The following is a 22,728-nucleotide window of genomic DNA, read 5'->3' as shown; positions in this document are numbered from 1 at the left end:
GGCTGCCACAGAGAAGTGGGAGTTGGGCTGTTCTCCAGAGCACCTGAGGGTAGAACAAGAAGCAATGGGTGGAAACTGATCAAGGAAAGAAGCAACTTAGAACTAAGGAGAAATTTCCTAACAGTTAGAACAATTAATAAGTGGAACGACTTGCCTTCAGAAGTTGTGAATGCTCCAACACTGGAAATTTTTAAGAAAATGTTGGATAACCATCTGACTGAGATGGTGTAGGGTTTCCTGCCTGGGCAGGGGGTTGGACTAGAAGGCCTCCAAGGTCCCTTCCAACTCTGATGTTATGTTATGTTATGTTATGAATAATCTTTCAATAAGCATTTTAATAGCCACTCGCATGGATAGATAAATAATAATTGCCTCAAGACAATGAAGCTGGAAAGCTTTTATAAAGACGCAGTTGGTTGCTTTTCCTCTCTTTTTTATGCTTTCAGCATGCCACAAATAACAGATATATTTGGGAAAGTAGACAAATAATTCTGATTTGGTTGCAAGAATCTTATTTTGAAGCTCTTATGTCGGTTTTCCACACCCAAGCTGAGGCAAATCCTGTCACTGATCTAGTCCTCAACCTGCTTTTTTAATTTCACAGATATATCTCATTATGTTTGTAATTTATAATAGAGTCAGAAAAGAAAGTTTATGTAGGAAGAGTTGTGTGACTTGGCTGAGTTGTTTGCAGTATGTATTGTGTCAGTGGGAAGTGATGGTTTTTATTAAGAAACGAGCTATCTTGAACAATGTCCTGTGTGAAGGAGCCTGGATAGTTGGGAATTGATGCTCCCATTTTTGACTGTTGATCAGAATAACAAAGTTGGAAGGGACCTTGGAGATCTTCCAATCCCCTGCTCAAGCAGGAAACTCTATAATATTTCAAACAAATGGTTGCCCAAAAATGGTTCACCCACAACTTCTGGAGGCAAGTCATTCCACTGATTAATTGTTCTGTCAGGAAATTTGTCCTTATTTCTAGATTGGTTCTCACCTTGATTAGTTCCCATCCATTGCTTCTTGTCCTGCCTTCAAGTGCTTTGGAAAATAGATTGACCCCCTATTCTTTGTGGCAACCTATAGCTATTGGAACATAATATCACCCCTAGAACTTTTCATTAAACTAGACATATCCTATCCTAATATTTTAATATTAAGATTAATGATTCTTATTATTTTTATTTTATTTATTTTTATTTTATTTATTAATATTAATATTTACTTTTATTTATTAAGGAGATTTATATGGCTGCCCAACTCACTCACAGTGACTCCAGGCAGCTTACAGGAATGAAACCCCCAAATACAAAACTGTTTGCACCCCACCCTAGTAACAACAGTCGAACAAGCCATCTGTTGGGATCCACATCAATCTCCAAGCCCACTTTCGAAAGCAGATCTTCAGGAGCTTTTGGCAGAATATGAAGCTAGTCTTACCTTGGTGGGGATGGAGTTCCATAGGGAGGGAGTTACCAAGGAAAAGGTGGACCTCTTTAGTAGGAAGAACCTATAACATACTCCGTGTCTCTAATCTGCTGAATTGAGTAGATGTACTGTATTTTTCGGACTATAAAACGCACCAGAGTATAAGACGCACCAAGATTTCGAAGAGGTAAACAAGAAAAAAAAGGTTTTTGCCTTCCCCGGCCCCCAGGACCACTCAGGCAGGCCTCTCAAATCCTCTATGTGTCCCGTTTTTGCACGCAGAGGGTTTGGGAGGCCTGCAGAGTGCTCCTGGGGGCTGGGGAAGGCAAAAACATGACACATGGAGGGTTTGGGAGGCCAAAAATGGGGCACACAGAGGGTTTGGGAGGCCTGCAGAGTGCTCCTGGGGGCCAGGGAGAGCAAAAACACCCGTTTTTGTGAAAAATAGGCCCATTTTTGTCCTCCCAAACCCCCCATGCGTCACGTTTTTGTCTTCCCCAGCCCCCAGGAGCACTCTGCAGGCCTCCCAAACCCTCTGCATGCCCGTTTTTGCAAAAAACGGGCCTGTTTTTTGTGAAAATGGGACCGTGGGGCGGGTCTATCTATCCTTGTGCCAGGATAGAAGTGTGTATAGTGAGCCTTGCTCACCAGCTTTAGGTAGTTGGCATTTTGCTTCCAACCTTCTTCCCCAACTGACAGTTCTTATATGTCATAGGCAAAGGCCCAAACTGGAACGAGGGTACGCCAGAGCCCCAGAAACTTAAAGACCAGCTGGCCGGTGCGCATTGTGCTGCTGTTTGGGTTTCCGGCACACACATGCATATTGGCCAGTTGCTCTTCGCGCGTGCTGAAGCCCCTGAAACCCAAAGACCAGCTGGCTGCTGCGCATGCGTGCACTGGCCAGCTGCTCTTTGGGTTTCTAGCACACACATGTCACAGGCCAGCTGGTCTTCACGAGTGCCAGAGCACCAGAAATCTGAAGACCAGCTGGCCAGTCTGCATGCTGGTCTTCGGGTTTCCGGGGCATGCACACGCTGGAAATCAAAAGAGCAACTGGCAACAGCACGCGTGCCCACAGAGAGGGCTTTGCGTGCCACCTCTGGCACGTGTTCCATAGGTTCGTCATCACAGTCATAGGCAATCAAATGAATTAACTTTCACAATTTTTTTGGGAAACGGTTTGGTTGAAAATCCTTGCTTTGTTAAATAAATAAATGAATTCAGAAAAAAATCTGGATTAAAGGATGGAAAATACTATATACAGCAGCTTTCTCAAACCCAGATATGATAAGTAACATTTCCCATTGTAGAAGTTCAAGAAAATACAGACAGCTCTCGACTTATAACTATTCATTCAGTGACCATTCAAAATTACAACGGCCCCGAGGGAAGTGTCTTATGACTGTTTTTCACACTTACAGCAGTTGCAGAATCCCCATGAACACGTAATCAGATGCTTGGCAACTGGCTCGTATTTATGATGGTTGCAATGTCCCGGGCACATGTTTTGTGTCTTTTTGCTAAGAAAGTCAATGCAGAAGCCAAATACATTTTACAACCGTGTTACTAACTTAACAACTGCAGGGATTCACTTAAAAACTGTGGCAAGAAAGGTAAAATAGGGCAAAACTCAACAACTGCCTCACTTAGCAATTAAATTTTGGGCTCAGTTATGGTTGTAATTCAAGGTCTATCTGTACCAGTTTGGGATAGGCTGCAATATTGCTGTCTGTGTCTTTTATTTTTTAAGAGATCAGAGTAATGCCTGTGGGTATTGTCATCCAGTCTTGGGAATTCACAATAATATTCATACTACCATGATATGATTTATTTTGCCATCTATAAAATGTTGGGCAGCAAGAAATTTATAGAAAAAATGTAAGTTTAATTACTACTAAGTTTAATCTTGCATCTTCATATTCCTTTAAGCAGCTTGGTTATAAGGTACTGGCTAATTCCAATGAGCAGCAAAATCTTAGGACATTATCAGCTACTGCGGTGTATCTACTGTATGTATAGATGTGACTTTATGCCATCTCTTGAGAGAAATGGATGTGACGTTCCATAAGAAGCCTAATCTTTGTGAGCCCACCTTAATCTTCTCCTACTCTGGCAGGTGTTTGAAGACAAACAGCGTCTTTGGATGGAAGAGCTGGATGAGCTAAAGCAAATGTATGTGGCCAAGCTGCAACAGGTAATGTACCAAGCCCAGCGCAGCCAGAGGGCACTTCAGCTACAACTGTACAAAGTGCAGCAGGAAAAGAAGAGGCTGCAAGAAGAACTGGACCTTCAGCAGAGCCACTGTGAAGAGCTGAGGTCGCAGCAGCAGCATGCAGAACGCCTCAGTCCGAAACTGGAGGAGACCAAATGGGAGGTGAGAAGTATGCATAAAAGACTAACTTTAGTTAGTTCTAATGTCCATGCCGAGTGCAAGCACTGAACTTTTGGACTTCTTTATGAAGCAGGTATACTCTTGTTAGATAACTGACAAGATTACTGCTATACTAGAGATTTGTCCAACCATGAAATTAGATTTCAGATGTAAAGGCATAAAAAAATCTTCAGTATGATCGCTATCTCCCTTTGTATCTGGGCTTATCATTGTTGCCTCTGTTGGAAATATTCCACCATCTCACAGACTCTCTTAGCTTACTATGTTTTCTTTGTTAATTACTTGTCTTCATCCTAGTATATTTTTTCACAGGTATGTCAAAAAACTGCAGAGATTTCATTGCTGAAGCAGCAGCTCCGCGATGCCCAAGAAGAGATGGCCCAGAAACTGGGTGAAATCTTCAGTTTGAAAACACAGCTGCGGGAGGCTCGAACAGAGTTGCAAGCCAAGGACTCACAGCTGGCGCAGTTGGGGGACTCTTTCCAGCCCTTATCAGATCATGGTTCCCCTATTCCTTCTTCCAGGGAGTCTCCCATGCAAGCGTGCCAGGACTTTTTGGGTTGTGAAACAGATGATTCTAAATGTCGGGGAATGCAGGGTGAGAGTGCAGAAGGAACTGAGTGGCTGTGGGCAGAATTGTTGCGGGAAAGGCGCCAGGCCCAACTGCAAGCGGTAAACTTTGAGCATGAGCGAAAAACATGGCAAGAAGAAAAAGAAAAAGTCTTGCGTTATCAGCGTGAGATTCAGGCCAGTTACATGGAGATGTACCATCGAAATCAGGCTCTGGAAAGGCAGCTGAGTGAATTTCGTCAGTTCCCAGCTGAATCTAGAAATAGCGATTCAGAATCACCTTGGATTGAGAGAGCTGAATCTTCTAAAATCTGAGCTATATTTGAGAAAGATCTGCTGGGATTGCAAATGGGCAGAAGAAGCCCCATACTGCAACAAGGACTATAAGATTTGGTAGAAGAAATGTCTAAGCTAAAGAGCCTGTTAACTCAGCGCAGAAGTTGGTTCCTGTAGTAACATACAGGATTTTGTTGTTCAAAGGATGGAATCACAGCAATATATTTGGAATTTTTTGTCAATCCAGGTAGACTGTTGCCTCCGTACCACTGCTGTGTTGGAGAGCAAAAAGGCTTTCTTTTTGTATCCTGCATGGGGTCAATATAGAAGTTTCTTTTTAAATTATGGAATGTGAATTAGCTGTAATTGGGAACCCTCCTGATATGGCTCAGTGGGGAAAACAAATGAAGAATATATAGGTTATTCCTTATTAGGAAGGTTTAGCCTTGTCCATTAATCATTTGAAAGTTGGCTTGCCGTACTAGAAGGAAAGGCATAGAATATCTGCTCTATCAGGAATCCCTCTGTATAACATTTGTTTTCTATCCATCTGGCTGGGCCTTATGCTATGTCGAGGTCAAAGCTCCAGGTATAATGTGATTGTATGATCTTGTATTATAAGAGAGATCCTTCTCTGGCTCTGGAAAACCAAGCAGCAACTCCAGTTCCATTGGCCTATGAAACAAAAGCACAAGTCAAGCCATTTGGGCTCAGCCGTTAAAATACCATAGGACAGTGTTATCTGGCTTTTGGTCAGTTTCTCCAAAATAATGAGAATGAAGCTGTGAACATATTTGTTTGGTTGCTGCTTGGTGTCTCAGTTCTAGGTTTGAAGGTTCTTGCTAACATAAAGAATTCTGAAATGGAAGCACAACCTGGCAATGTATTGAATAAATATTTGCCTAAATTTTCTGGCTCTATGACTGCTATTTTCCCCCCTGTTGTAATGTTTTCTGTTCCTAGTATTTTTGCCAATTGTGTTATAATGGCTGTTCCCAACAGATAAACTGCATGTTGTTTTATAAACTTTTAAAACCTGATAAGCCAATATAAGAAGAAATTAGGACATGTATTTTTAACGAAGAAACAATGTCTAATCTTGGGGATTTTTCCTCTGAAGGAAGGAAGATTGGGCTAGGAAATCTGTTAAAATACTTTAGGGAATCTATGGAAGTAAAATGAAAATAAACCTATACCAAGAATATCTTTTAAGCCACCAAAAAGAGGATGAATGATATTTTCAATAATTTTGCAGTTTCTCTCTCTTTTAAAACAGAGCTTTACATATCCCACTGGTAAGAAAAGTCTGCAGTGATGAGAGGAAACCTCCTTGCTTGTAGAATAGGGCTTGGTACTATTGGTATCGGGTGGTACGTTGTATGGACTATACACAGATGTGAAGTTAAACGAAAAAGTGTGTTTTTAAGAATATAGCCCTGACATGAAGTCAAAAGCTTTACTGTATATATGCCCTAAGACAGGGGAGTCAAACTTGTGGCCTGCGGTCTGGATGTGTCACGCACTGGCCACGCCCACCCCCGTTTTAGCAAAGGGGGAAAAAGTTGCAATACATCATGTGACGACGTTTGACACCCCTGCCCTAAGAGAATTATATAACAGATCAATGCAGAGTGCTGTCTAGCTATGTTCCAAATGCCAACATTTTGTCAGTTTACTCAAATCTTCTACTTTTGGATTGCCATTATCCAATATGGTGCATGAAATCCTATATTAAACATGTTTGATAGTCAGGACATCTTAATATGTCTCAGATTGCATTTCTTGTTTTAATCCATGTTCGCTGATGCTACACAACTTGACATTAGTATGCTATCTGGAGACATCATTGCCTAGCATATTTCATTTTAGCTATAAGACATCACTGCCTTTTCCAGAGCAGAAAAGCTATTGGCTATTAAGTGATTTGATAGAACCCAGATGAAAATATATCATACTAGATGTGAAACAATCCAGTTGTGTGCCAGAGAATCATCTTTGAATTATCCTGGAGTGTAAGTACTTAATATAATTAGAAATCCACTAAATGGTTGACCCTTACTGAAGTCTCACTCTCACTCTATAAATTTAATCCCTTATCAGGAAGCTATTTATATGGATGTGGTTAATTTTCAAGATACCAACCTAAATTAGCAAATTATAAAAGGACTGAAAAGAAGATACTGTATATTAGATTACACTGAGCTGGACTAGTAACATACTTCCTACTATATCAGATTTTTTTTTTCTTTGCTGGTCCCAAAAAACCACAAATGCTTGTTTTTCTTGCAAGACAGCTGGTTGTTGAAATTTCTTGTTTGGTTCCCTGTGCCCACGCCAGTCCAAAATTCTGTTGGTGCCTCACTTCAAAATCCCCACAGCAGGTTTCCACCCATCAATTAGAACTGCAGGGAGTTGAGAAGCAGCCCAGGGAGGGCGGCACCAAAACTTGGCAGCTAAGCCAGAAACCAAGTTGCTTGCTCAGATGCCACAGGGTAGAGTCAAGGCGTCACAAAAAGTAACAAGGGTATTTGCCTCTTGGAACTGCTGGCTAAACCAGTTTCCTAAATTCCATAGGACTGGTTTATTTTATCTAAGCAGGAAAGCCCAGGCATCTGTCAAAGATATAAAGAGGGATGCAGTGTTACAGTTCTAATCTAAAAACACTTGGTGGGCTCAGATAGTCTGACCCCTCTAGACATCTAGATCCGAACCACATTTCTCTCAGAGAACTGAAAGAGCAACATGTCTGATATATCTCCTAAGTATATGCTTTTCAATTGTTTGTACATTTCATTTGTATTGCTAGGAATTCTTAAAACCTATCAGATTTACCTTATTTTCCAAATATATAACTGGGCTTCGCGCAGCAACTTTTGTATTTTTGCTATTCATGTTCAGCAAAGATTTAGATTCTGTGTATTTGTTGACAATCCAAGGTTAGATGTGACAAACCTCATTTCTAATTACTTCATTTTTCTGTTCACTTCTCAGCCGTAGTAGTACCAATAAAAGCTCTAATATGGTCTGACAAAAGATTTGTCTCTTCTAGTAATACCAGGGACTGAAATAGCTAAGTAAGTTCCAGTATAACTTCACTGACAACTGGGATGTCAATGTCCTATGTGAACATATTGTTGTATAGGTGGTCCTCACTTAATGACCGTTGCAGCATCTCATAGTCACATGCACATTATTTGCAACCTTTCCAGTTTCCAACTAACAAAGTCAATAGGGAAGTTGGTAGGAGATTGCAAGTTGTAACACAATGTCTCACTTAATGACTGCAATCAGTATTTGACTGAGCATCAAGCAATTTAATAATAACCACAATAATATTAATAATAGCTTAATAATAACCACAATCATGTAACCCTGCAAGAGGAAAACTAAATAAAAAACTTTTCTTAAGATACAGTTGTGTTAATTTTCAACTGCAGATAGATACTGCAGGTAGATAGATAAGTTGTTTGATATATGACATATGCAGACCTAGACTATTAAGGGAATATAGGTCAATACCAAATCTAGCTTCAATTGGAAATAGCTGGAAATTACTATAACGTTTGCAGTAATTGGTCTAATGTGCTCTGTATTCGTAACCCGATAATAAATCAGCCACTATATTTTAAACAGTTATTGTTTCTAAAATGACTTCACAGCCACACAATGTAAATATATTACAGCAGCCAAGCTGAATATTTATTAAGATATGTAATTAAAATATAAATATTTAATGTTCATGCAATCTGGTAATTTTCTAAGACAAAGAATTAACATTTGTATTCCGGAAAAGATGCATTACAAAATGGCAATCTAAAAAAAATTCCATGCTTCATGTTGGTACAAAATAATCCCATCATAAAATTGCCTCGCAGAAGAGCCAATCTCAATTGCTCTTCTGTTGCAACTGCCTGCTAAACTGCATAGTCCAGATTTGCAACTATACCAATTGTTATATGCGTGCCAATTTGCCTTTTTCTATAACTTTGTTATTATCCATCTTTATCTAGCAGGAAAACATTCCCCAACTGGAACAGTGCAGCACAAAAGGAATTATAATTCCACAATTTAGGGACAACTCCTTACATTGGTTTATCTTCCACATCCATCTCGGGCAAATTCCAAGAAGGCTCCCAATTGTCTCCAAAAATGTTTGAATTAATCGAGCAGTTCCAGCATATTTTAATTGAGATAAAAATAAACACTTTTAGGGAGATATCAGACTGGAAATCATTGCAAATAGAGAGAGACCCTGGTTAACAAAAACCTACAGAATTGTATAACTATATGCTGGGTACACAATTATTTCCAGGAAAGTAAGAAATGAACACAGAGATACGGGCAAATAATAAATGCCCAGTTTAACAACCCTCATGAATTTCCAGATGCTGCATTGAGGAAAAATGTGAAGCTGCTTTGTTTCTTGAAAACATTTTGGAATTATGCAAATCTAGAATTGCATAAACATGGCGCACTTCTCTCTATAAAATAATGAACCTGTCTCTTCTTTTGGGTATCTGGTTAGAATATTGAAGAGATATTAATTCCAAAATAGGTTGGGGGAATATTACCGAGATGAAAGGAGCACAGGATGCTTGGTGGTAAGCATGAAGGTAACTGCTGGGAGCAATAACTGCAATGAAGACTAATGACCACAAGGGAGGAGTGGAGTGTCTATACCTCCAAGCACATATTCCAAAACATACTTTGAGCACACCTGTAACAGGTCATCAGATCTTTCCTCTGGATGGCAGAGGAAAGGCACATGGTCATTTGCATACAACAGGTAATCTGAATTTAGCTCCAACCTAATGGATGGCAGAGTGTTAATTTTATAGGATATGACATTTAGATGGGATATTATGAGACAGAGAGAAAAAATTTATTCCAGGACAGGAAGTGATGACACAAGACTATTTAAATAATGGGCTGGGGATAAGATCAGATCAGCACTGGATACCAAGGGAAAAGACAAGTTATTCAGGAAGTTGTGGTGTTCCCAAACTGCATGTGGGAATGGGAGCAGGGCCTCTAATCACCAGTGAAAGCTGAAAGACTTGATTTATTTTAATTGATAATACCAACTCTAAGACAGGTTGGGGTCACAGTTCATCAAACGTTTGCCTGATCTGTTATTGATATTTCATCTTACCTGCATTGGACTCTCACCGTACAAGCAACTCCAAACTGTCTACAAAATGGTTCACTCCAAACCTATACGTCACTTACAATTTACCTAAGCCAAAAATGGTTTGTCCCAATCAGCTGTTGCACCCTATGTAGTTCATTCCAGGCACACCCTTCCGAATAAAAATGGTTTGCTCCATCATGAGAGAACTTTACCAATTAGGTACGCGTAGGACGGCAGCATAAGACGAGAAGGAAGCTAATTATTAATTATTCTATTTTCTCAGATTGAAGAAAACTGACGTCTCTTTCCACGATTCTCAGGTTAGCGTTATTTCAAGTTTCCCTTCCCCCACCCCCCTTTTTCCGAAGTGGCTCCACCCAACCTTCATATTGAATAGTAAAGGAACGTGCCATTCAGCGTACGGAGGGTGCCTTTCTAACCTATCGCTCGTCTGTGATAGGAACCACTAACGATCCCACAGGGTCGATTATTTGTGGCGACCGCATTCATACGGGGTGAGCCGTGACACAGGCAGAATCCCGTCCGCGAACTATTTTCTCTCTCTCTCTCTCTCCCCCTTAAACCCGGGTGGGAGGGGGAGAGGGGGAAGAGAGGTGGATGCCCGGCTGATTGGCCTCGTCTCCAGTTCTTCTCGTCAGCGCCGCCGGCGTTCAACCGGCGAGGACCTTCCGCCTCAGCCGAGCCCCGCGCCAGGGCTCTCGCCTGGAGAGGTCATCATCGACTGTCCTGACTGGAAGCTTTTTCTCCTTCCGCTTCAGAGCGTGTCAGGCAGGCAGGCCGGGCTAATGGAGCGGTGCGCCTGCGTAGAGAGGGAGGTGGACAAAGTGCTGCAGAAGTTCCTGTGCTACGGCCAGCATTGTGAGCGAGGCCTGGAAGAGCTGCTGCGCTACGTCAGCCAGCTAAGGGAGGAGCTGGGCGCTGCAGGTACGGATGCTCCTGAGCCTTGGAGGCAGGGCTGCGGCAGGTTCGCCTTGCCTGACAGGCGCGGAAGGGGTTTGGGATTGCGGCCTAATAAGACCCTTCCATCTGGTCATAAAAAGCCAGGCAGATCCGAATCTGGCTAATCCTTTGGATGAGAGACCACCACGGGCAACCCTACCCTAGAAAGTCACAGGCGTCCTGGAAGAACACAATGGAAAACCACGTTTATCTTGTTGCCAGGAAAGAAGGCACACAACTGGTCCATGAAACTGTAGGAAGTTGAGCTTGGCTTGGGAGATTATATGTTTACATGCTTATTGAATTGGGTGGGCTTGCAAAACACACTTAATAAAACTAGTGACATTTTAAAACAACCTTCCTTAAGTTTGTCCTTGGTTAGATATACAGGTTGTGAAGCCTGTTATGGGAACCCAGCCCATTTAATTAGTTTGTGGGTTAAATGTATTTGAGTAAACCGAGAAAATGAGTTAATTCAATAAAAAATATATTCTTTGAGGTTAGCCAAAACAGCTTGTTTGAATGAATGAATGATTGATTGATTGATTGAATGAATGATCAATCTAATTATTGGCTGTTACAATGCAATACAATATGCAGATAATATTCAATTGTACATCCTTCCTCCTTCAAATTCAAGTGAAGCAATTGAGGCTCTGCCCCTGTGTCTGGAGGTTGCAAGGGTCCAGATGGGGAAGAACAGGATTTGGCTCTACCCTACCAAAACCAAGTGGCTGTAGGTTTTAGGTTTCAAAGGTCCCAAAACTGGAGAGGATTGATCTTTGACACTGAGCAGTCTTACCTTGCCTTGCTTGAAATCAGTGCATACTTTGGGATCCCAGATCCAAATTGAAGAACTGTTGGCCTCTGTGGCCAGGGGTGTCTTTGCATAACTTGGTTTGGTGTGCAGTTTGTACCCATTTCTGGATTATGGGCCCTGCATGATCACCACATCTTAGTCACCTCCGACCAGGACAGTTGCAATATGCTGTCTTTGACCATCCAAAAACTGCAATTGGTCCATTATGCAAGTAGTTGTGGACATTGCTTGTTATGCCCGTCTGACACTGGCTACCAATAACATTCTGAGTCTGGGTGCAATTCAGTGTGCTGGTTGACACCTGTAAAGTCCTTTAGGACATAGGACTGAATTATTTGGGAGCTACCATTATTTGCTTCCTGTCCACATAGGCCATACTCCTGGGACTTCTTTGAAACAATGCCATATCTTGGGACCCAGAAGGTGTACTTTCTCTGAGCTATTATACAACAACTGATTTATTTTCATTGCTGTCTTCCCTTAATTTCCACAATTGAATTTCAAGATACTTGTGAACAGTGTTGAAGAAATGTTGAGTATGAAAATATTACTATTATATGGAACTGAATTGTATCTAGTGGTGCCTTTCCCCAAATGTGAAATACCTGCAGGTGAGGATACCATAAAACAGGGGTAGTCAACCTTTTTATACCTACTGCCCACTTTTGTATCTCTGTTAGTAGTAAAATTTTCTAACTGCCCACCTGTTCCACAGTAATGCGCCGGGTATTGTCGTCTGCACATGCCTCTCATGCATCATGGATTGGGTTGGGGAGGGGGCACTGGCTACCAGCTCTGCTTGTGTTACAGCTGGGTGGTGGTGGGGGAGATGCGCGAGCTATTCTGGGACGAGGCTCTTTTGTTTGCAGTCGCACTATAGCGCCATTTAGTTTCACTTACGTAATGTGAACTAAACTTATGTGCGGGTGATACAAATAGTATATTTTCAGAATTTTAAATTGTCATGGGGAATTTTTTGAAAACCTAATGAAAATTTTTTAAAATAATGCTATGAAAATTTTTAAAAAGTTAATTAAATTAAAAAAAAAAGAAAAGTGCTTCCGTATCGGACAAAACCCCTACCGCCCACCATGAAAGCTGGAACGCCCACTAGTGGGCAGTAGGGACCAGGTTGACTACCACTGCCATAAAATATCTTCACCTATTTATGTCAAATGAAAGTTGCAAGTAAACACAGATTAAACACTTGAGGTGATATCTAAAATTAAAATGCCATTGCTTTTCCTATTATAGCCTTGCAGCGAGGACCTCTTTCTGCTACACTCTCCCTCGTTATGTCCCAGTGCTGTAAGAAAATTAAGGATACTGTTCAAAACTTAGCTTCAGATCACAAAGATATTCACAGCAGTATCTCCCGCGTGGGCAAAGCAATAGATAGAGTAAGTCTCTTCCACTAATTTGGGGGCGGGGGTTGCACTATGAAGGAAATTGCTTTGGATTTTAAATTGGAAGCCATGAGAATAGATGTTACCCCAATTATTATATATTTTATCCTGTCAATTTTGGAATGGTTATGAACTAGTGAAATATGCATGTTCTATTATTTTGTTCTTTGATAGCATAAACACTCATTTAGTACAGTACAAGAACAGTCTTGTTCTATTTTCTCAACCTTCATAAGCATTATACTGAATCTAAAATATTGCATGAAAAATGGTCCAAGAGGTATGCAAACAAATGGTTCTCCAAAAGGTGACTACAGGTAGTCCCCATTTAGGGACTGCCTCATTTAGTGACCATCTGCAATCATAGTGGTGATGAAAAAGTAACTTTTTGACCAATCCTTGCACTTATGACCTTTGCAGGTCTGTAAAGTAAAGGAAGGCTGAAGTAAGATCATAGACGCTGTTGTAATTTCACTTAGCAATGGCTTCATGTAATGATCAAGTTGCCAGTCCCAACTGTGGTTGCTAAATGAGAACTATCCATATTATGTAAAGTGGCTAATCATATTATTTGTTATATGCCAAATAATTGTGATGTGTGGGCTTCTCTTATCAGAAATTAATGAATTAAGAAGCAATTTGGTTGTGAGTCATCATTGGGAATAAAACTATTAAGGGCATTAAGTAGAGGTAAATGAGGTGGGGCCTGTGAATGAAAATCTCCTATATTTTTGCACAGTAAAGAAACGTTCAAGTTTTCATATCAAACATCAATTTATACTGTTCATAGGAGAGAAGTTTAATCTCATTTGAGGACTACCTAGTTTTCATTATAGATGGTATGGCATCCTTCTTTAAATTGCTAGAATGATCATTTGCCTTATCTTTACACCACATTTACATGTTTAAAGATAAAGCAAATTATCATTCTAGCAAGCTACTTTGCTTCCTTTCTGAAATACAGATTGAAGGATGATCTGCTTCTCTTTCATTTTCACAAATTTTTGTTCCAGAATTTTGATGCTGATTTGTGTGGCATTGTCCCTGCTTTGGTCTGGGAAACCCAAGAGAAACAGATCCTGGTATTGGCAATTATAGAACATCTCTATCAACAAGGAATGCTGGGAGTGGCTGAAGAACTGTGTCAGGTACTAATCTCTTTAATGTCAGAAATCTTTGCATGGTATACACAAAGTCCTCACTTACCAACTACAGTTGGGACTGTCAGTCCTGTCACTATGTGGTTGTAAAGCGAATCACCACAGATCATGAAGCCGACATCATGTGAGTGCAATTTGTGACTTCCTGCTGGCTTCCCAACTGACATTGCTTATCAGAAGCCAGCTATGAAGGTCACAAATGGTAAGTACATGATTATGGGACCTGCAACTATCATAAATGTGCACTAGTTGCCAAGACCCCAAATAATGATCATGTGACAATGACTGCAACTTTGAAAACTAGCTTAAATCTTCTTGGTCAGCTCCACTGTAACTTTGAACAGTTGTAACTTTGATCCAATGGTCAGTAAGCGAGGACTATGTATAGTACATAATGGTTGTAATCCTACATCGTGTTACACTTTTTCGCTTATGCTTTAGTTAGGTTATTCAATTCTGCTGGCCACAAACTTACTTTCTTACCTACAGTACCAGAAGAAGCACTTGACCCAATTATTCTCTTCTGTTGTATATCTTTTTTTGTCCATTCTGAAATGGCTATAGGTAGTTCTTGACATATAACAATTATGGTCATAAATCATTGCAGTCATAAGTCAAGGCAACATGTGACTGGACCTGATTTTTTTTGGAAATATTTTGTAGCAGTTGTGAAGCAAACACCATGCTCATTAAGCAAATCCATTTTCCCCAGATGCATTTTTTTGCCAGAAACTGGAAGTAGACACTGGAAAACAGCAGAATTCATAGCAAATTGTGGTGATGTGATCATGAGATGCTCAAATGGCCGTAAAGGTGAGCCACTTGCCAAGCACTCAAAATGCGATCATGTCACCGTGGGGGGTGGGGGATTATGGCCATTGTAACTTCAAAATTGGCTTGTAAGTAGCTTTTGAGGGGTCCATCATAACTTTGAATAGTCATTAAGCGACCAGTAGTAAGTCAATGATTATCCATAATTTTTATTTGAACCTCCATCTGCAGATATTTCCATTTCTTGCCTGCTCCTTTATCTTCAGGAGAAGGCAAGACAATTTGTTTTTCAATCAACTTCTGGTTTCTCCTTGGCAGGAATCAACTGTGAATGTGGATGTAGACTTCAAAAAACCATTCCTGGAACTGAACAGCATTCTGGAAGCTCTGCACAAACAAGACCTGGGACCTGCTCTGAGGTAAGTCTTTAGAACAGTGCACTGTTTTCCTTTGGGGAATCCTGTTTCTTTTCTTCCTATAATTCCTAATCTGATTATTTTTAATTTACTTTTATTAGTTTTTAATTACTTTTTAAGATGCTTTGTTTCTCATCTATGAAATCTAGTACATTTCTGAGATTTCGCTTAAAAATAAGCTGCCAGCATTCATAACCTCCTGTAGCCGATATGTGAGTTTGGAACATTGCAAAGTCTTTTTTTCATTATATTTACTCTGAGGACAGTTCCTTTATAGACTCTGGTGCTGAGGGAATAATGTACCTTGCCTAGCTGGGCAGTCTTCCACAGGCAGCAGCTGGCTGATCTGAACAGTACTCTGGAATTTCAGCTTCATCGACTACATTTCATCAGACTTCTTTCTGGCGGCCCTGGCAAGGAGTTGGAGGCCTTGAGCTATGCGCGTCACTTTCAACCCTTTGCCCACCTACACAAGCAAGGTGGGACACTTTTTCCTTAGATCTGCTTTTTTGCTGTGAACTAATACTTCTTTCCTAGGTCTGTTAAGCTAATGCTCTGCTCAGCATCCTTGACAAAGGTAAAATAACATAATGTTTCTTTATAGTTGCCAGAACCGATGGCTTTCATTTCTGATTTTATTGCTTCAAACAACTCTTAAAGCTAAAGAATGTTGAAATCTCATTATTCCCCTTTTCTCTCTCAACCCAATGGGATGCTGGAAAGACTGTGTAAAGGGATTGAGCCTATTCATCTCTCAGCAGGGTACCTGTCTGAGAATTAAAAAAAACAGGACCAGATTTGGTGTAGTGGGAAAAGCTGACAAAAGATCAAGCCTGAAATGGCCTAATTCAGTTTGGGCCTTTGAAGAAAGGCATTCCAGAAAACCTCCCCTTAATTCATTTATATGGGAGAAGCAGCTGGACAGCCCTTGGAATGCTACCAGCTGCTCCATTCTTAAGCCTCGCCTTCCTCCCACCTGGTCATGTGACTAAGTGCAGCTGGCATGAAGGGGTAGAAAAGAATTCCAGAAACCATGCTGTGTGTGTTCTCTCCCCAGTTTTAATACAAGAGGTAAACTAAACTGGTGAATTCCTTGATTCAAAACAAAGGAATCGTCTCCTCAGCCTGTTCATTTCTGTTGTCACCAGTTTCTTATAATTTGTTCTGAAATAGGCCTAGGTGGCCTTAGTGAAGGTTGTTCACTGAAGTGGCACTTCCTGTATCTTGCTGAACAGAGATCCAAGTGATGATGGGAAGTCTGGTATACCTACGCTTAGGCCTTCAGAATTCTCCATATAGGCATCTACTGGATGAAAGTCATTGGACAGAGATTTGTGACACTTTCACTCGTGATGCATGTTCGTTGCTGGGTCTCTCAGTGGAGTCACCTCTTAGTGTCAGGTAAAGCTTCATTCAGGTGGGACTGGGGGCTGTACTGGGCAGCACTGAGTATTCTGTCTCTGCAGTTTTGCTGCAGGGTGTGTAGCATTGCCAGTTCTGATGAACATCAAGGCTGTGATTGAACAGAGACAATGCACAGGTGTCTGGAGCCACAAGGATGAGCTGCCTGTGAGTTACTTGACCCATTCTTGGGGGAGGGGGGACTGTAGGATGGGTTGGGATTTTTGCTGAAGAAAATAAATAGAACAACATGCTAAAGTTAACTTTTCTTTATTTAACAGATTGAAGTTGAGCTAGGAATGAAATGCTGGTATCATTCAGTTTTTGCATGTCCCATCCTGCGCCAACAGACCACAGATTCCAATCCACCTATCAAGTTGATTTGTGGACATGTTATTTCTAGAGATGCTCTCAACAAGCTTATCAATGGAGGGAAGTGAGTGATTTTCATCAAATCTTGATATCTCAATGAAAGTTATGGGGTTAGTAGATGATAAGTAATTGCCTGAGCTATTTCCATACTGCAGTTAGATCATATACTTTATTCATCCCATATTTATACATGCAATACCATGTAGATTTACTAAAACCTCTCTCCCCCCAAATACTTTTTAAAATTTCTATATACTGTGCCTGTATTATGTCTGCTATCTTCAGCTCAATTGTTGAACAAGGCTATTTTAAAAGCTTCAATGTTTTTCAAACTTCATTTCTCAGAATTCCCCAACCACATACTGGCTGGGGAATTCTGGGAGTTGAGGTCAACACATCTTAAAAGGAATGACTAACTGACATTACTGGAACCAGATTTTTTAAAAAATTAATATGGAGTCAGAAATAGAAACAAAGTGGTTGAATATTAAGATTTCTATCCTGCTTTTCCTTCAGAAACTCAAGATAATAATAATAATAATAATAATATTTTAATTTGTATACCGCCCTTCTCCCGAAGGACTCAGGGCGGTGACATGGCGGAAGCCCTTCTCCCGAAGGACTCAGGGCGGAAGACATGTAGTGCTTCTATTTTTCATAAAAACATTAAGTAAACTGGGCAGAGAACAAAGAAACAAGCTCAAAGCCCAGCAAGCTTCAGTAACAGACGATAGACTTGACCTGGATGCCTGTGGTGTCAGCACAATCACTCCATCATAGTTTTCCAGGAGTGTGGGGTGGATCATCTTCATATGTTACAAAAGTAGTTTCTGGTAAGGATTCCAAAGTCCTGATTTGATTCTTTTTTGTTATATTTTGCAGACTGAAGTGCCCATATTGCCCCATGGAACAAAACCCAGCCGATGGAAAACGCCTCATCTTTTGATAATGGCAAGACTTGTTATGAAATAGGCTCTTCAAATACAGCAGTTGTGTGCAAGCAGAACTCTGTAATGTCCTGCTTAATATAACAGCTGCTTTACAATGGAAGCTGATTAGTTTAGTGGACCAGACAAAAACTTCCCAGGTTGAGGCAATGCAGTATCCTGTACGTATATTCCATGTCTGCCTGTTTTAGGCTTCATCCTGGCAGCTTGAACAGGCACTGCTCCTGTTACAGAGTTTATCCTGCCCCTGGTCACAATTCTGTTTCTTGTTGGATATCACAAGCGCTGTATGTGGAGCTGCTACCCCCTACTCCCCACTTCTAATGCTTACAGATTACCAAATTCTTGAAAACAGAAATGTGTTTGAGGTAAGAAAAGCATGTGGAGAATCCAGCTAACTCCTGTTTTGAAGAAAAATTTCAAGTAAATTAAAATGCAGATAAGGACAATTGTAGGATTACTGATGTTTCCTAACATTTTAAGTCTGCCTCTGTATACAATATTGTTCTTCAGAGACTCAAAGATGAGTATACAGTGGAATATTTCCTTAGAATATGAATACAAATACACAAATTTAAGTAGAGAAATAAAAGCTCAAAAGTCAGGATCAATTTTCTTTTTTATATAAAACAATTTATAGCATCAGAGCATGTACTACTTAAATATGGTAAATCTAAAACCTGTATAGGTAATGAAGAAAAGTTTGGTGTTAACAGCTTGTAATAAAATGTTGCATTTTGTGTATGTAAAAGGGATTTTAAATCTGCCTTAGAGATTTTAATTTAGGGACATCCTTAGGCATAGATTATTCCTAATATCCAGGATTGGTGTTCTCATGGACTAATCTTAAAGATTTCCTCAAAGTTACAACTCTTTAGAAATAATTTTCTAAAGTGTTACAGTGTTGTTTTAACTTGGGAGGCTTCAAATAAGAACTAATGCTTACAACATACGCTTTACAAAATGAGGCTGCCTTTTTCTGAAGCAAAAACTTGTACACTAGAGAAAGGGTAATTTAAAAAATCAACTGCCACTGTAGCCTTTAAGAGTAGGCAAGGATTTATCTTGCTGCAGATATTCTCAATTCTATCCAATCTTGTACATATCAGACATCTAAAGGGAGTAGCAGGAGACATAAATACTAATTGAAATAAATTACTTTTCCTTTGCTTTGCATGTTACCATACAATGCAATACCTACAAACTTATATTTGTGGTGTAAGACTACACTTAGTCTTCAGTGTAAGACTAATTCGTAAAAACCAACTTAGTCTAGCTGGCCTGGGGTTGATTTTTTTTTTTTTGGAGAATGCTTCATATTTGCTTCAGTACAGTATGACCTAATAGGACCTAGATGCGGTGGCTCAGTGGTTAAGACGCTGAGTTTGTCAATGGAAAGGTTGGCAGTTCAGCGGTTCGAATTCCTAGTGCTGTGTAACAGGATGAGTTCCCGTGACTTGTCCCAGCTTCTGCCAACCTAGCAGTTCTAAAGCACATAAAAAAATGCAAGTAGAAAAATAGAGACCACCTTTGGTGGGAAGGTAACAGCGTTCTGTGCACCTTTGGCATTGAGTCATGCCGGCCACATGACCACAGAGATATCTTTGGCCAGCGCTGGCTCTTTGGCTTTGAAATGGAGATGAGCCCCACCCTCTAGTCGGGAACGACTGGCACAGATGTGTGAGGGGAACCTTTACCTTTATGACCTAGTTAACAAGGGCTGAAATAACACTGCCCTTTAATAGAGGCTATAGATGACTTGTATTTTTAAATTTTTAATAGCATTTCTGTATGCATAAAGGAGCTTACAGTGAAGCAAGAAATGGTCTCTACTCCAAGCAGAGAGGAACACAATTTGAAGGTACTTTGGAGCACCTTTTGGGCACCAGAGACCAATTCTGTGGATAAAGGATTTTCTGCGGACCAGAGAGGTCATGTATGGATGGGGCTTTGCTTGTTTTTACGGGCCCAGTTGCTGGCATGCTGTGGACTAGTGCCGGTCCACATACCAGAAATTGGGGACCCCTGCTTTGGAGTAAGCAAGTAAGACTATAATATATTGAATCGGATAAGGCCAATATAGCTACACATCTTTTTTATTATTTAACAGTTCCTCTGTGCTAATGGTCTAGAATTCTTTTAGAGATGAACATCGGCCAACATTTTAACACATATTTCCAGCAAGAATTGCCACCAAAACTCTTCAAAAATAGATGATTACAGCATAGCTGCCATGGTTCCTAGGCTCTCAATAGGTCACTTGATATATTCCTCAGTGCAACAATCCAGGCCAACTGTCATATCAAACTGGCATGAAACTGATATTTAACCACATAAAGCCTACAGAATCCAGTATATCATATCATGGAGTCTTAATAGCATCCGTTATCAATGTTCTTCACAAAGGAAGGGGAAGAGCCTCCACTTCCTCCAAGCACTCATTGTAAGCTTCTTGATAGTCCTCATGAGCCTTTATCATGATAACGCAGGTTGGGCGTTTTGAGCCTGCTGCTGCTCCCAAATCCTGAATGCAAAACAAGAAAAGGATTCAGTTCCTTGGACCACACAGAGATCTCCCTTTTTTCATACATATTTCAAGCTGCAAACTAAACAAATCCAGTATTTTAGAAATTTGATTTTAGCCCCCCTCAGGGTGAACATTTAACTTCTCTAAAGCTTAATTCAGCAACTGCACTGCAAACATCTTAAGAAATAGAAACCAAATTTCAACAACTTGAGAATAAATAAGGCTTACTTAATGCTTCAGAATTCACACTCTTGATGTGACACAAAATGATCTTGCTAAGATATTAAAATTCAAATAATTTAAAGGAAAGAAATATTAGGGATTCCAATGTTTTTGTATGACCATCCATATTTACAAACCTTACACAAAAAAATAGCTTAAAATTTAACATGGCATCTGCAGGACAAAATACATGGGAATCATTAGCGTTAAAATTCTTAAATTACCACTTCCCTGCCATTTCATCTTCTGAGGTCACGTTAGGAAGTAATTCTCAGGGACTTCAATATTAACTGGCCTTTCATAACCTCAAGGTATTAACAAATATGGTACTGAAGTCTTTAAACATGATGTGTACCACTTTTTAACTATTTTATTAAAGTCATGTATTAGTATCATAGTCAACAGTGGGACATGATTATGCTGAAACTATATTTGGCATTATAAGGATCAGCAGCCTGAATATATAATATTCAACTTGTTACCTAGATTCAAACACTGAACTAAGCAATAAATCTTGTAGTATATGACAGTCTATTATATGAATGCAGATGTCATGTCATGGGTGTCAAACCTGCAGCATCACATTGCTGTCACGCTACGCTTTTCCAATTCGTGGAGCTGGGGTAGGCGTGGCCTGCGCATGACGCATCCAGCCTGCGGGCTGCCAGTTTGACACCCTTGCCATGTGTTATTCAGCAAGCCATCTATAAAATCAATCTAGCTTAGAGTTCCAGCTTTTGAATGTTCATACGTTATTGCACCCAGTTCTGTTATATATTTAAGTCACAACTGAAAAGATACAAAATAACATACAAAAGTTCATAAACTATTACTGGGACTTTTAATAAATCAATGAAATCTTCATCATGGAAATTAAAGAATAGAGATAAATAGTAGCTTTTGAGAAAAACTTAAGTATTTATATCTAAGCATTTGAGACTTTATTTCTGTTTACATAAGAAAATAAAATTACACAAGATAAAATTATAATGAATTTTGACCCATTTTATACATTCATTCCTTTCTCAAGGACCAACAGGAAGAAAACACCTTTAACCAATTATTACCGTTTTAGATGGAATATATACATAGGGAAGACTCCTGTCCTCACACATGATGGGAATGTGGCAATAAACATCAATAGGCAATGTATCTCCTGCAAGAACTGTGATTCTATGAGAAACAAGACAAAGTAATTTTAGCACTTGGTTAAAAATTAGGGATTAGTAAAACATAAAATTCAACATAATGGAAAATCTCAAATAAGTTTCTTACCACTAGCATAGAAAAATATCTCTAATTTGCTTAGAATGTCACAATAGTTTCTGTGAATTTTGTGTAGAAAAATCTAATTTAAGCATTTACATTTTCATAGATTTAAAAGGCTTTTGCTTTAGAGTTAGACCAAAGCACACCACAGCAGTTACTACCAAGCGGGAACACGGAGATTAATTCTCACAAAAATTCCATCGCCCTGGAGCACCACAGGTTCTTACCCTTTTTCGCCTTTGTTGATGAATTTCTGGACCTCTTTCACCCCTCGCCGGATCTGTTTAAACTTCGATGCTACAAAATAAAACGCGAGAGCTTTCAGGAAGGTCCCACAAGACAGTAAAGCTCGAAAGGGAGTCCATCGCAGCCCACCAGGGAACGGTTCACCCCCCACCAATGGCACGCACCTTTTTTGATGCATTTGTAGAGTTTGCGTGTGAGCTTCCGAGAGGCTAACGGCCGCGCAATAGCATTTACATTTGCGACCAGCTCGTGGTACGACCGTTCTGGGGTTGTTGGCTCGGTCTCCGGCGCTTCCTCAGGTTCCTGGTGCTTGACTCGACCCATAGCCGCAATTCGAAGAAGCCAGAGACCCACGCGCCGCTTCCAGCCTTACTAGCCTATTTCCGCTTCCGGTCTCAGAGAAATCAACCATAG

At 40.2% G+C, this 22,728-nt stretch overlaps 4 protein-coding genes across 11 annotated transcripts in view; 2 read left to right on the top strand and 2 right to left on the bottom strand.

Annotated features, from left to right (window-relative positions):
* Nucleotides 1-7,263, top strand: part of N4BP3 (NEDD4 binding protein 3) — a 36,575-nt gene extending 29,312 nt beyond the window's left edge. For 2 of the 3 annotated variants that reach the window (XM_058166004.1, XM_058166005.1), the window contains exons 4-5: nucleotides 3,545-3,802; nucleotides 4,133-7,263. In XM_058166004.1, the coding sequence (XP_058021987.1) occupies nucleotides 3,545-3,802; nucleotides 4,133-4,705 (831 nt within the window). In that variant the 3' untranslated portion in view covers nucleotides 4,706-7,263. The remainder of the gene's footprint in view (nucleotides 1-3,544; nucleotides 3,803-4,132) is intronic. The other variant, XM_058166003.1, reaches the window with a different exon arrangement.
* The window catches only part of LOC131190509 (rab11 family-interacting protein 2-like), a 66,988-nt gene extending 57,128 nt beyond the window's left edge, over nucleotides 1-9,860 (bottom strand). Inside the window, exon 1 of the mRNA XM_058167844.1 lies at nucleotides 9,819-9,860. The gene's annotated coding sequence lies outside the window, so the exon portion shown is untranslated. The remainder of the gene's footprint in view (nucleotides 1-9,818) is intronic.
* A 99-nt stretch (nucleotides 9,861-9,959) lies between these two features.
* RMND5B (required for meiotic nuclear division 5 homolog B) lies at nucleotides 9,960-18,655 on the top strand. 6 transcript variants are annotated; one of them, XM_058166006.1, is made up of 10 exons: nucleotides 9,960-10,117; nucleotides 10,577-10,742; nucleotides 12,832-12,977; nucleotides 13,997-14,131; nucleotides 15,233-15,333; nucleotides 15,643-15,809; nucleotides 16,566-16,731; nucleotides 16,797-16,899; nucleotides 17,013-17,167; nucleotides 17,986-18,655. In XM_058166006.1, the coding sequence occupies exons 2-10, from the start codon at nucleotides 10,604-10,606 to the stop codon at nucleotides 18,047-18,049; spliced, it is 1,176 nt and encodes a 391-aa protein (XP_058021989.1). In that variant the 5' UTR covers nucleotides 9,960-10,117; nucleotides 10,577-10,603; the 3' UTR covers nucleotides 18,050-18,655. The 6 variants fall into 6 exon arrangements, with proteins under 6 accessions (XP_058021989.1, XP_058021994.1, XP_058021991.1 ...); XM_058166009.1 differs by lacking the exon at nucleotides 9,960-10,117 and adding an exon at nucleotides 10,187-10,312; XM_058166010.1 differs by lacking the exon at nucleotides 9,960-10,117 and adding an exon at nucleotides 12,083-12,188 and having other exon boundaries at nucleotides 10,636-10,742.
* Nucleotides 18,656-20,128: 1,473 nt separating this feature from the next.
* Nucleotides 20,129-22,700, bottom strand: NHP2 (NHP2 ribonucleoprotein). The gene is made up of 4 exons (XM_058166016.1): nucleotides 22,479-22,700; nucleotides 22,296-22,365; nucleotides 21,867-21,972; nucleotides 20,129-20,574 (listed from the first exon to the last, which is right to left on the bottom strand). The coding sequence occupies exons 1-4, from the start codon at nucleotides 22,636-22,638 to the stop codon at nucleotides 20,449-20,451; spliced, it is 462 nt and encodes a 153-aa protein (XP_058021999.1). The 5' UTR covers nucleotides 22,639-22,700; the 3' UTR covers nucleotides 20,129-20,448.
* Between the last annotated feature and the right edge of the window lie 28 nt (nucleotides 22,701-22,728).

Source organism: Ahaetulla prasina, chromosome 2 (genome assembly GCF_028640845.1).
Source record: "Ahaetulla prasina isolate Xishuangbanna chromosome 2, ASM2864084v1, whole genome shotgun sequence".
NCBI lineage: Eukaryota > Metazoa > Chordata > Lepidosauria > Squamata > Colubridae > Ahaetulla > Ahaetulla prasina.
The sequence above is the reverse complement of the archived record's forward strand: the minus strand, read 5'-3'. Positions and strand labels throughout refer to the sequence as shown.

What these genes read in the sequence shown, in the direction of transcription:
- RMND5B (XM_058166006.1), top strand. Translation starts at nt 10,604, where the DNA reads ATGGAGCGGTGCGCCTGCGTAGAGAGGGAGGTGGACAAAGTGCTGCAG. An exon ending in TGGCTGAAGAACTGTGTCAG is followed by an intron (nt 14,132 to 15,232) that starts GTACTAATCTCT and finishes TCTCCTTGGCAG; the next exon opens with GAATCAACTGTGAATGTGGA. An exon ending in TGCCCACCTACACAAGCAAG is followed by an intron (nt 15,810 to 16,565) that starts GTGGGACACTTT and finishes CTTGCTGAACAG; the next exon opens with AGATCCAAGTGATGATGGGA.
- NHP2 (XM_058166016.1), bottom strand. Translation starts at nt 22,638, where the DNA reads ATGGGTCGAGTCAAGCACCAGGAACCTGAGGAAGCGCCGGAGACCGAG. An exon ending in ATCAACAAAGGCGAAAAAGG is followed by an intron (nt 21,973 to 22,295) that starts GTAAGAACCTGT and finishes TGTTTCTCATAG; the next exon opens with AATCACAGTTCTTGCAGGAG. An exon ending in TATATATTCCATCTAAAACG is followed by an intron (nt 20,575 to 21,866) that starts GTAATAATTGGT and finishes TTTTGCATTCAG; the next exon opens with GATTTGGGAGCAGCAGCAGG.